The sequence below is a fragment of the Cyanistes caeruleus genome, chromosome 18, assembly GCF_971803275.1.
Source record: "Cyanistes caeruleus chromosome 18, bCyaCae1.hap1.1, whole genome shotgun sequence".
In the NCBI taxonomy this organism is placed as follows: Eukaryota; Metazoa; Chordata; class Aves; order Passeriformes; family Paridae; genus Cyanistes; species Cyanistes caeruleus.
Window position 1 is genome coordinate 10,109,181 of NC_141718.1, and position 12,999 is coordinate 10,122,179.

At 39.0% G+C, this 12,999-nt stretch overlaps 1 protein-coding gene across 38 annotated transcripts in view; it reads right to left on the minus strand.

Moving 5' to 3' along the window:
- CIT (citron rho-interacting serine/threonine kinase) overlaps window positions 1-12,999 on the minus strand; it is a 68,338-nt gene that overhangs the window by 16,267 nt on the left and 39,072 nt on the right. For 24 of the 38 annotated variants that reach the window (XM_086855491.1, XM_086855488.1, XM_086855479.1 and 21 more), the window contains 6 exons: window positions 12,640-12,814; window positions 11,173-11,370; window positions 8,962-9,015; window positions 1,350-1,547; window positions 701-894; window positions 62-197 (listed from right to left, as the gene is read on the minus strand). In XM_086855491.1, coding sequence (XP_086711617.1) covers window positions 62-197; window positions 701-894; window positions 1,350-1,547; window positions 8,962-9,015; window positions 11,173-11,370; window positions 12,640-12,814 — 955 coding nt within the window. The remainder of the gene's footprint in view (window positions 1-61; window positions 198-700; window positions 895-1,349; window positions 1,548-8,961; window positions 9,016-11,172; window positions 11,371-12,639; window positions 12,815-12,999) is intronic. The other 14 variants (XM_086855497.1, XM_086855487.1, XM_086855503.1 and 11 more) reach the window with 1 other exon arrangement.

The following is a 12,999-nucleotide window of genomic DNA, read 5'->3' on the forward strand; positions in this document are numbered from 1 at the left end:
GTACTATCAGTGGAAAAGTATTTCATCTAATTATTAAAGTCCAGGATTGAAAGTTACTTACCTTATCAGAAAGGCTCTCTGCTTTGAGTTTTTGTTCCTTGAGTGCTTGCTGCAGGGCCAGAATCTCTGCCTTGTGTTCCTTGACAGCCAGTTCTACCACCTGGCGAGACTCAGTAATACGCTGATCTGCTCTCACTCTGCATTAAAATGGAAAATAATGTTACCTAACTCCTTGCAGGCTTGACCTCTCCCGAGCAGGCAGTGGCATCAATAACTCTTTCAGGGGTTGCCTCAAATTCAAGATGTTACATTAGAAAGCCAGACTGTTTGCTGCAACACTTTTATATTATATAACCCTGTTCCTGCCCTTGCTAGAGCTACAGCCTTAAAAATTTCAAGACCCCATAGGAACAGTCAGGAGCAAAGACAATTTTTCCATAAAATAAAATAGAAGATAAGAAATCAAGACATTTTATAAATCACAATGATAAATACCACTCCCCTTGAATCGTTCACTTGCAAAGAAACAAAAGGAACAATATCAGTGATGACTATTAACTAATAAACCATTTTTAGAACTACCTCACAAGATTTTATATTTAGCTCCAACTCCCATATCCTATGCTAAATATAATTTTTGCACTAGCTTCTATAGAGCATTTTCATAAAAGTTAATAAAAGGGAAGGAAGGGAGAAAGACCTGCTCTGTTTCTCAGTATCCAGCATCCTCTGCAACTCTCTAACTCGACATTCAAACTGGGACTTCTCATCCCCTAGAACATTTCTCCATGCTTCCCACTGGCGCTCTTTCTCCAGGAGTTCATCATTCAGGGCCTCCAAGTCCATTACTTGCTCTTCCAGCATCGTACATGTTGTCTTCAAGGCCTCCATAGTCTAAAAATAAATCCTCCTATCAATTCTCACATCCCACATCAAGCGTGCACTTTCAGCTTCAGCCTTACCATTTCGATTACAGTACATGCAAATCGGCAGCGAACAGGAGCTGGGAAATCACAGCCCATTTATTTCAAGGCTCCTGTACATTCACTTGTGATCCCTGATAATGTCAGGTTGGTCTCATCATGAACATTTCAAGATTTCCAGGGCCACAAAATTAAAATGAGTAATTCTAAATGACAATGGCTTCAGAGTGTAGGATTGATAAATAAAATTGTGTAAAAACATGATGGGAAATACCAAAAGTTTCCATTCTTTCAACTGCCATGGGAAGGAAGGCTTAAATGCCACTTCCCTCAGAAGCATCATCACTTCTTATGGGTTTCTAGATGTAAAAGGAATTTTTGCCAGCCCCCACAAAGAGCTCCTGGCCCAGACTGAGAGAGCCTTACTTGTTTCTGGCTGGTCAGCTGCATCTCCCTCTCAGTGATCTCTCGGCGGAGATGATCGACTTCGCTCCGCAGCTGGACAACCTCGTCGTTGGCCCCTGAGGCCTCGTCGAGTTGTTTGGACAGGAAGAAATTCTGGTTGTTCAGCTCTGCATTGTCTTCAGTGAGCTGGTTCAGCTGCTCTTCCAAATCTGAAATCACCTAGAAAGAAAAAAAAAATTACATGTGAGCGAGCACAGGTTTTTGAAGAAGCATTCTCACACACACAATTATTCATTGCCAAGCTTTTACATTTTTCTAATGCAAACAAATGGGCAGTATTATAGTGGTAGATATTTGTGCATAGTAATGTACTTGGGTTAGGAGTAGAGTTTTGTGTCTTAGAGAAAATAGCTTGTGTTTTTAAAATCTGGTTCAGAGCATAAATATGCTGCAATGCAATTTATTATTTGAGAGACCTGTCATAGCTAAAGCACTGGATTGGGAGCCAGGAGTTCTGGCTGGATTCTCAGCTTTGCTGCTGACTTACAGTGACCTTTTGCCAAAGCACTTCACCTTTTTTATTTGCCTCAATCTCCCCTAAGTGCATTGAGGCTAATTACTCTCAGAAAGGCTTCCAATGTGTTTAAAAAAAAAGTGTATTGAAAAAAAGTGTATTGAAGAAAACAGACCAAGAGGTGCAGTGGAGGCAGGTCAACCTGATGGATATCCCTGGGAATTGCTTACATTGTTATTTATAACACTGGGTATAACCAGGAAAGGCAGAAAAATGTTAAGAAAATACATTCTATCAAAGTAACAGCATTATGGATGGTAGCTGAGTACACACGAGGGAAGAAACCAGTGTGGCAACACAACACAGAAAATCACTGAAAAGCAAAAACTCAACAAGGCCATTGCCAAAGTGGGAGCAACCATTTGTTCAATCAACATTAACTAAAAGCTTTAAACCACAGTCCCCTCCAATTGAAAGACAAATATAAACAATGGTGCACCATTTTCACAGTTGGTTTTATGAATGAAAGGCTTGAACACTAGGTGGATGAATATGTACCTCCTCCTAACTCAAAACCAACATCACAACAGAAGAGAAAGAATCCTCAATATAATCTTGAAATCAGCTTAATAAAAAGAATTTCAGAAACTGGTAGACTCTATACAATTCACATTCAATTCTTAAAACTATGTTCTAGAGGCTCTTTTGCCTGGATGCCAAAGAAAAGTGAATAAGATACTTCATAAAATGGGAAAAATTAAAATCTCAGAGCACAGTTGGCCACACATTCAAATTTAAATGTTCCAATTTCCTACACAAGCCAAGGACTTAAATATCTAAAGCAGTAGAGGATAGAGCACACTGCTCTTCTCAGCTCTCTGGAAAGATGACAACCATTTCTTTTTGAAGAATCTGTAATGCATATTTTGGCAGCCTTTTATCATGCCTCTCCTAGATCTAAATTAACAGTATTTGGTTTTTAAACTGTGAGCAGAAAAAGTCCAACAGCCATTACTCCCTGCTGGGTGAAGGGGAGTTCCTGCCACCCATATGTTCAGGGTCAGATCAAGATGATTCACACTTCAAAACACAACATTTCTGAAGAAATCTGATCATGTGCTTGTTTCTAAGCACTCTCACTGCCCTATTCAAAATACTCATTTTCCTCTGCATTGTTTGCACCAAGCTTTCAGAGGGGGCAGCCTGTGTCGTAAGGACACATTAGTGCCTATGCTGCTACAGAAATAATAACTTTGATGTGTTTATACAAACAAAAAGGAGCAAAAGAACATTTGTTTTTACAGTGTTTTACCTACTGCTCTTAACAACAGCTGAGATCTCTGCTAACTGCCAGATAAGAAACTCACTTCTGCTTCCATTTGTTTTAATTTTATGTTTAACCACACCATGTATCTAGGCAGTTTCAAGATATATTTTATACATTCATGGTTTCTTCCACATCTATTTTAGATACTAGCACAAGTAATTTCTACCAAAAAATATTAAGCTAGTTTTGAAATACAAGAAAACAGGGATGAGAGAAACTCAGAATGGATAAAGTAATATGCAGAGTTATTATGTCCAACTACTTAATTAATTATTAAAACTGGCTGTATTTCAAGTTGATTTTATTCCTTAAGGGCTGGAAGTTAAGCTTCCATTTTCTTTTATTCTAGGTTCTGAGATTTTGACTTCTTTCCCTGAATACAACTAAAATTAAACCAGATAATATTATATTTCATTGCTACATTTTATCTAGTAGGTTATTTCTGGATAACTCCAGACAAATAACGAAGCAGTTAAGAAAGAAGGGTTCCAGAAGATGTGACATGATCTCTTTCCTTCCTCTGACAGTGTATTTACTGACAATTCCAGAACACCTTGGCTTAAGTTCCAAATTTGTAATAGCCTAGGTAATGTAATCTAGATAGATAGATAGAATTCTTCTTTTAAAAAGAGAAAATTTGCTCCTCTTGGTAACAATCTTCCATTTTTCATGGGCAAAGGGGATGTCTGTTAACAATTCCAATTGCTACCTACAGCTATGTATAACCCAACAGGATTAGAGAGTTTATTAACAATATAATGCCTAAAGTGTAATGGATAATAGTGGTACAGGAAAATGGGATGTAGTGTAATATAAATGCCTGTCCTGGGGATCAACAAAAAAGAAAACACAGATAAAAAAAAACCCCACATTTAATTGGAAATGTTGTCTTAGGCCTCCATACATACAAACAACCTATACCAGAATCTTTTACCTGGAAAGAATCAATGGCTTTAGATATTTTTCCTTTCAGTTAAGGAAATCCCCAGGCAAAAAAAGAGCCCCAAAAAACCCCAAACAAACCAACCAACCCTGAGCTATTCTGAGGTAAATGTGAAGTAGATTAAAGGAAAGTCAGGAAGAAAATGCTATTATATCCTTTAGAAACCCATAATGTAATTAGAAAAATCTTTGCATTATAAGTTTATAAATTAACCAAACACTTGAAAGCTTTGAAAAGCAATTCTAGACTCTAGACAGCCACTGCTTCTCTGCTACTGCATCACCACTCAGAGTAACTGGAATTTTCTCCTCTATTTATGCACATCATCACAACTAATCCATAAAACAGAGATATCATCTAACTCCACAGATTGTTCACTGCACACCACATCTAAGCACACAGCTTATCTTTATCCTGATGCAGAGCACTGTATCTCATTTTCAAATATTGCAGAGCAACCCAAGCATAGCAGCTCCTCAGCAGAAGGGGCCGTATCCAGCATAATTCCCTCTTCAATGAACAGTCTGAGGAAAGCAAAGTATCCCTCTAGTGAGACTGAGCAGATCCACAGCTGTGACCCCTGGTCCTACAAAACTCTCCAGCCATGGATAAAATCCAATATCAGAGCAACAAACAGTCAGGGTCACGATGATTTGGTTTGCATATCAGACAAAATGTACTAAATTTAATCCTTATGCTCAACATATCAAAACCACTGGCACAATAATGAGGAAAAGGAGAAAATTGAGGAGTTTTGTTTATATATTGGTAACTGCAGCTTGCAAACTTCCCCATACCCTATTCCTTCATGAAGGTGTCTCAGTTCTCAGATGCCATCAACAAACACACAGAAAAATGCTAGGACACAGCGAGGGAAACTGTTTTGGGATGCTATCAGCAGTGTCTCATTTGGAGTTTAATGTAATTCCAGACTAATAGTGTTGCTCTATCCATTTCCACTCCTCCCCATCCCCACTAATCTTTACCAGAAAGCTACCTGTCAGAAGTAAATAGGAAACAAGAAAAAACTGTCTCTTAGCCCCAAATTATTCTGAGGAGGAAGTGAGAGCAGACATCAGACTCCTTTTGTCTTCACCTACTCTGAGACAAAGCTTTTCAGGCAGAGAAATCCCAACACTGAGAGGCTCAGGCTCTCAAACAGGGCTGCAGCTAGATTCTGTTCCATCAATACCTAACAATGAATCCCTCACTGTCCTCCCCTCTCCATCGTCAGACAACATCTGTGCTTGAAACACACCTTGAACATGCATCTCAGTCTCCAAAAACTCATCATGGTTCATCCTGAGGGACACTGGGAGCTGCTGTGGTAGGACACTGCCCAGAGTGCATTCCTCTCCTTCCCACAGCCAGCCAGCATTAAAACACCCAGTCCCTGTGTTCCTGTCCTAGGTCTCAGAAGATGAGCTGCCTCACCCAAACAGGAGCCTCTTCTTCAAATGACAATGATGGTGTCCACAGTGAAGGTCTCATTTACATCTCTCATAGCAATGCCTTAGAAGTCTCTGATTTTTTTGTCAGGCTACAAAAACTACAAAGCTCCATTTCTGCCTGGAACTGGTATCTGCCATTATATTTTCTATGAAATGGGAATCAAGGATAACCCCTTCCACCCAACAGGAATGTTACTTTTCAAAAAAAAAAAAATAACAAAGCCATATAAAAGTTTTTGCCTGGGTATTAGCCTCGTCACAGTGGGTAAGATTCCTTTACTCTGAAACATAATTTCGCATCAAAGTAATATCTTTGGGTATTATTTTGGAAGTTCACAGAAACATAGATTATTCTCTTATGTCAACTTATTGAGCCAATGGGGAATCAAGATCTTAGACTGAATTCAGCAGGAATTCACACATAACTAAAATTATACCTTTCTAATAGGCTTGCAGATTTAATGCCTCAGTATCCAATCTCTTGCACAAATGCAGATCAAGCCTGTTAATGTTTAAGACTGGAACACAAGATGATGACAAAAGAAACTCAAGAAGGGAAGATAAACCTTGTTTTTACTGGATAAAACTTGAATAAATGGAAATGCAATATCCAATTGGTAATAAGAAATGCCACTCATTGCTAAAAGCAACAGCCTGTACCTGAAAAACCCAGATGATTCAGATGGTGGTTTTCTGGTATTTTACTAAGCTGAGTGCAAGGCTTTCATAGGACTCTTTCCTGCTAAATATTTAAAGGCTTTACTGCATGTTTACTGGAAGTTTCCTTTTGGAAACAATTCTATTATTATTTAGATAACTGAGTTGTATTTTTAACTTTAAATGTGTTACTGATCTCAGAACAAGCCATAATTCAGAGGTATCTGGAATCAACTGACAAATGTGTAAATTTTCCTATTTAAAAATGCCTTTTATTTCCAGATCTTTCTTTGGCTGCCTGGAAAAGACTTCTAACACTCAAATGGACCATTTATTTTGTAGAGTAAACATAGGGGACTAGTTCTTCTCCCTCAACAGATCTGCTGGATGAGCTATTATTGTGGGAAGGTTGTGATATGACTCTGTGTGCCCACGAGCACATGAGTGTGTACAGCAGGTACCACAAGTTACAATTTTTGTTTCAATTACATATCCTACTACTTCTTGCTCTACTGAGTGACATAGAAAACAGGAGAAAGGAGAACCCAAAAACACCTCCTTGGTCAGAGACCTCAGTAAAAGAAAGAACAAGTGTGCAATGAGGATACAAGGAAAGCAGACACAGCCTTCTCTACAATCAGAAGCTGTGACCTTTGTGAAGCTAGAGAAACAGGAACAATAACAAAGAAAGTAGATTAAATATTTTTATTTATCTTTTGAAGACCACAAAAGTACTGAAGTAATTCAATTTTTCAATATTTTTTTCCCTGTCTAATCTTATTTTTGTAATTCTTATGCTGTTTAGGGCTTCTCAATAAGATCAAATAAAAAGTAATTCCCTACCAAAGTTTGCCAGACTAGTTCAAGGAGTTTGTGTCAGCTTAAAAAGGATCTCTCTTGAGAACTTCCTGAAAGAATAAATCCATTCTTTATCATGCTGTATAAGTAGCAGCATATTACAATTATTCCCTTGAAGTGTTGTTGGATTTTAAAAGGAGTATAAATTCTAATCACCTTCAAGTGGAGTCACACGGTCACCAAAAAGCACAGCCTGCATCATACTGGTACCATCAGATAAAAACAAGTTTGAAACATCTGGTGAAAGCAGTGTAATTAGCATTTCTTGACCCTCACTGGCAATAGAAGATTGCCCTGATTTCCTCATTCCTCAGGGCAGGATGGACAGCCAGGAACAGTCCTAACACACAACATGAAATTATCTTTCCATGGTCAATTAAATTATATATGCATTCTCCTGGGCTGGAAAGAGAATGTATGATGAGCATGTATTATTCATTTAGGAACTATTTAATTAATTTCTTATTGATGAGGATGTCTGATCCCACTTATCCCACTGAAGGGCCTTACAATGCACAACACTTTTACAAGTCCTTTGAAGCCCTTGACATTCTGGAAATGTTATGGGTCATTCATCATTGCTGGAGCTTGTTCCCCACACTCAGAGCTGAAGTGTCACTGGATAATGAGTTCCAGCTCTGCAAGGCAGCTGACCCTGCAGTCAACAGAAGCCACAGAGTTCCCACACCTGTTTTTCCCTGCATGGAGATGACAAAAGTGTTTTCACAGAAAGCTGTCGCTCTGAATGAAAGGCAAGATCCAGAGCAACAGAAGATAGTTCTGGATGTAAGATCTGTGATGACACATAGGGAGCTAGACATTCTATCTAAGAAAATGAGGAAGGGAACAGAAAGTGAAGTTTCTTGTGTAGGATTTCTTTTAGATGGAGGTTAAAACACTTTGGAAAGCTGTAATTCCTCTTTTCCTCCTATCTAGATATTCTATGTCCATAAGAACCTCCTTGCTTAATGCTAAAGAGCAAGTGAGGAAAACAGAGTGACTCTCATGCTGAAAAGATAACTTAAAAGATAAAAGCTTATAATACATTAGAGACTTACTCCTATACAGCGTGAAAAATTACATTTGAGGAAATCACTGGAAGCAGGGAAACAATCAAGATAAAAAGTCACAGCAATTAAACTCTGCTTACAGTGTGGGGTAGAGAAAAAAAGCCCAGAATAATTTACAATCACTGCTGACCCAGAGGGCTGTGGTCCTTATCCAACACCTGTGTAATTCCTGTCATTGGAAGGCAGATACTCTCTATCAGCCACCACGAACAAGTGTGAAGATAGTGCTAAACTGCAAGAATCCCTGCGGACAGACAAAGCCCTTGGACATCTGTCCTGGACTGATGAAATGAATCTGAAAACATGTCATAGATCTCAAGCAACAGAAGGTGACAATTCAAATCCTGAAGTTCTCTCTACTATGTCAATGTATTTTTTGGAACCTTAAGATTTCTTGTCTCTTCAAACAGTGTTAAAGTCCTCCTTAAAACCCACTCTGGCCTAGATCTACAATGCAGCTCAGGATTTGGACAGGTAGATCTTTTCTTCTTGTGAGCAGAAAAGATCTTCACCTACAGTCAGTTTTTGCAGCTGCTACACCATTCTTATTAGCTGCACTGCAATGAGATATTTTAATTTATTTTCTTCTCCAAAAAGAAGAACAGTGACAATTTCATGATCAGACTACAACCTCAAAATTGAGGTTTACCTGAAACCTAAAAGAAATCCAATCAAATCCATCCAGCTCCTACTAGCACCTTGAAGCCAGAAGTCCACATTAGGAACTAGTGTCATCAAGGATTAAATGAGGAAATTGTTTGTTTCATTATCCTTAATTTCAAAATAATTCAATGATCTGTATTTAATACTCACTGTGCAGCTATTACGAAGGGCTTCAAATTTACGCTGGATTTCATCTCTATGTGCCTAAAGGAGGTAAGAAGTTAATCATCAATTTTTCATACATTAGAATTCGAGAATGCTGTTGCTAAACAAACTGCAGAACAATCTACCAGCAAGCAAAGTTTGGAAGGCAGATGCTGCAGGCTATGAAAGCACTTTGCAGTGGCAAAGAACTGATTAGCAAAAGTCCCATCCTACTTAATCAAAATACACTTATGCTCCCAACTCTGAAGTGCTTTAGGAAAATGTACAAGCTCAAGAATGGAATTATGTAACAGGTTCCATCTGAAATGGCACCAGAAGACTTGTTGATCGCATGTTAAGTTTTTTAAATTCTTGACATTTTAATTTGAGTTGGTTTTACTTCCATATCCAGATTGGTGTTTCACAGAAAATACCGCATACAATTTAATGCTTGCAAAGAAAAAACTATAATGATGTATAATGCAAGCTACCCCAAACAGCTCTGCCAATCTACCTGAATCCTACCATATAGTCCCATATAAGCCTGAGCCTCTCTAAAATGCAGTGATAAAACATAATAATCAATTCTTTGGAGGACAGCATCTAAAGTACAGAAAAGTTCAAACACTCATTTTAAAGAATGCAGTATTGCATGCACCATTTTATCCCCTAATTTACAAGCAAAGCATGACAAAGCAAAAAGTTCTTGTTTCAGCCTCATGGCCTCTCTCAAAATTCAAAGTGATTTAGTAAGTGTCTAATGGCATGTGCTATCTGAAAACTTAACAAACGAAAGGTTACTGCTGAAGCACATCCAGCCACCTTTCTTCATTCTGAAGATTTTCCTTAGAGCCAAGAGACTAAACAGGAAAAAAAAAAGTTCAGCAGAAGTCAAATATGAGAGCTTAAAAGCTATCTTACCACAACAGGCAATGTGAAAAATAAAAGTATGCAAAAAACTCCATGACAGGAATAGTCCCAACCCTACTGGGCTGGACTGTCTAACAGCAGCTGGTCCAGCACTACCAGTTTGCCCCATAAATTGGAGCAATAAGTGAGTGAACACAGGTCATGAATATTCATCTGTTTCACTGCTGGGTAAAGATCCCAAGCGCGTTGCCAGCACCCTGGCAGCAATAGTGGCTGTTATGCAAAGCTTTCAGCTGGGAAGGGACTGCCTCAGTTCTGAGCAAAAAGGAACCTGATGCCATTTCTATTCAGTTATTCTTAGGCCTCGATGCTGCTGCTGCACTTGCCCAGCCTGTGCCCACTTTAGAACTGAGGGAATGGTTCTGCCATTCATCTGCCCAAAGCAGCAGCATAATACCAGCACCCGTGTCAGCTGAGCCCACCTCCCCTCCCAGAAAACAGCAGTGGCAGCAGTATTTGGAACAGTTCTTTGATTAAATGCCACTGGAGCACAAGAATGCACATTTTCAACACTTCCAAATCACAGGATTTGGACGTCATTAAAGGCTGCTGCTCAAGGGGGGGTTAGCTGGTAGCAGGTCAAACTCCCTACCCGCAACCCTGGGAACATTTTGTGAAGGAAATATTTCTTAGAATCAAACAGCTTGAAAGCATCTTTTTGTGCACAAGAAAACAGCAACCAGCAGCATATAATCTAGAACTCCATTTACAGGGGGTTGGGGTGGAAGAGGGTGGCAGAACTTGAACTTTGGTTTCCTTTCTATCACTCACACACCTCACCAGACTGCAAGACACACATGACAATTTTTTAATGAAACAAGCATTGGAATAAAATTATGTATTAGAACACTCTCCCTAGGAATTTGGTGGGGTTTGTTTTCCCCCTGAATAAGTATCCTCAAAGCAGGGAACTGATAAGAAGAAAAAAAACATTTATGACCATCAAGTACTTTAAAACTCATGAGCTATTATTTAAATAAATCACAGAGTTAAATTCCTAACAATACCAATTTCAGATGCAACTTTCACCTCAAAACAAAAGTAATAATACTCCTACAAGCCATCAGTCAATTAGCAATGAACCATCACTAGGAAGTATTCATATGGTTAAAGGTAAAATTTGGCACTTTAGCCATTCACGCCTTTATCAACACAAGGCACAATTCATATCCATTTCTGAAAATTAAAAATTAGATCATATCAATTCCTTTTAACCTCTTTATGAAACATGCACCTACATAATTCTAGTGTGTATCTGCAGCTCACAGGACAAGTTTCAGGGCTCACCGTGAGGGCTTGGATCTCCTCCTCTGCCTCAGCTGTGGTCTCCTCCAGCTCGGTCTTGGCCTCGCGGAGCTGGTTCTCCAGGGCTGTCCGTGCAGCCTGCAGCCCAGTGATCTGGGATTCCCGCTCCTGCAGGGTCAGCTGCAGCTCTGTCAGTTGCCTCTTCAGCTCCAGCTTTTGTTCTTCATGCTCTAGACTAACCTGAAGAAAGACAAAGTCGTATCCAAATGTAAGTTACTAACAAGGATGTGACGGGCAATGTAGTCTCGTTTCAGAACCCAATTTAAGATGCCATTGCCATGTCTACTCCAAAAATCACATCTTGACAGACTGCTTAATGCACTGAGAAATCAAGGACATTGTCTCCTCCCTAAAACCTACTGGTTTTCTTGAAAAAAAATCTGGTCTTTTGAAACAACAAGGGCACAAGAATAGTTCCAGCTGTAACTCAAACATATCAAACACTGATAGAAAATATTGAAGTAGTTTGTAATGAACTTTCTTCACTAAAGCTGAGTCGCTAAGGGTCTTTATTTGGGAATCTCTGAGTATACATTACATACATTTTGCAATCAACTTCCATGTTTCATCTTCCTTTCAGATTCCTCTTAAAGAAACCCACCAGCTCATCTGGCTCTGGGTTTACCTGAATGGCTTCTGATGAAGGTTTTCTTGCACACACAGGGATAAACATGTCATTCCAGGGATAAGAAAAGAACAACTAAAACAGATCTCAGTGTTCAGAATCAATTCCAAACCTTAGCACCTTTGTCAGGCTCCCTGCTATCCCAAGGGAATCTGTCAGTTGTGCTTGAGATATGTGACAAGGCTGCCAGAAACCTTACACTGGTCTCAGTCAGCTTCTGGCCAAGGAAGGACAGGTTAGTTGTCAACAGCCTTAGCTGAAGGCAAGATTTCAGCCTTAGCTGAAAATTAGTGGACTGAGACTGGAGAAGAATTTGTAGATCCAAACTAGTTAATACTAAATTTAAAAATAAGCACAGCTCACAGATATTTAGAAGTGTATATTTTCATAATAATGTTAGGTTTTCTTTCCAGCAAACTCTGAAAATGGTGCATGAAGCAGCAGGTTCCTTTTTTGTTACAGCAATTCTACTGTGTCCTTTGCTTTCTAAGCTGTAGACTCCAAGGCTATAGGTTATCTGTCTGGTCATTGTACATTGCTGGGCTATTATTCTCTACCAGACAATATTATAAGGGTACTGTACAAACAAACAGAAACAGAATTCTGAAAAAGCAAGATGACCTAAAAGCTCAGATTCAGGATAACAAGTCCTTAATACTTATATTTATCTCTTTTTAATGAAGTTTTTTTTTGGTTTTTTTTTTTTAAGTTACTAATACACTTTCAAATATGACTACAACAAGTTAATTCTAGTTCTCACTGTATTCACAAAATGGGATACATTTAAGAAAGTTTGTTGAGAGGGATTAGACCCATGTTTTCACCTCTCTCAGCCGTGTCTCCAACTCCAGCAGGCGGTTCTTGTCAGTGTGATCTTGGTGACTCATCTTTTCCAATTGTTCTTCTAATTTTCGATTCTGGGCCTCCAACTTTCCAGCTTGTGTTTCCAAGTAGAACTTCTGTTGCCTGAGCTCTGAAATCATCTCCTCTTGGGCTTTCCTGACAGGAGAAATGCACAAGTGACAAACCTGAAATGCCCTTAACATATGTCCTTCCACTGGGTGAAGCAAGGAAGAACACAAGTTTGTTGTTGTTAAGAAAACAGTTAAGTTTATTGCTAAAATTCTACATCCCAGCTAAAAATAAAAAATACTAGTGTACTCATCAGCATGTACCCAGAGCAC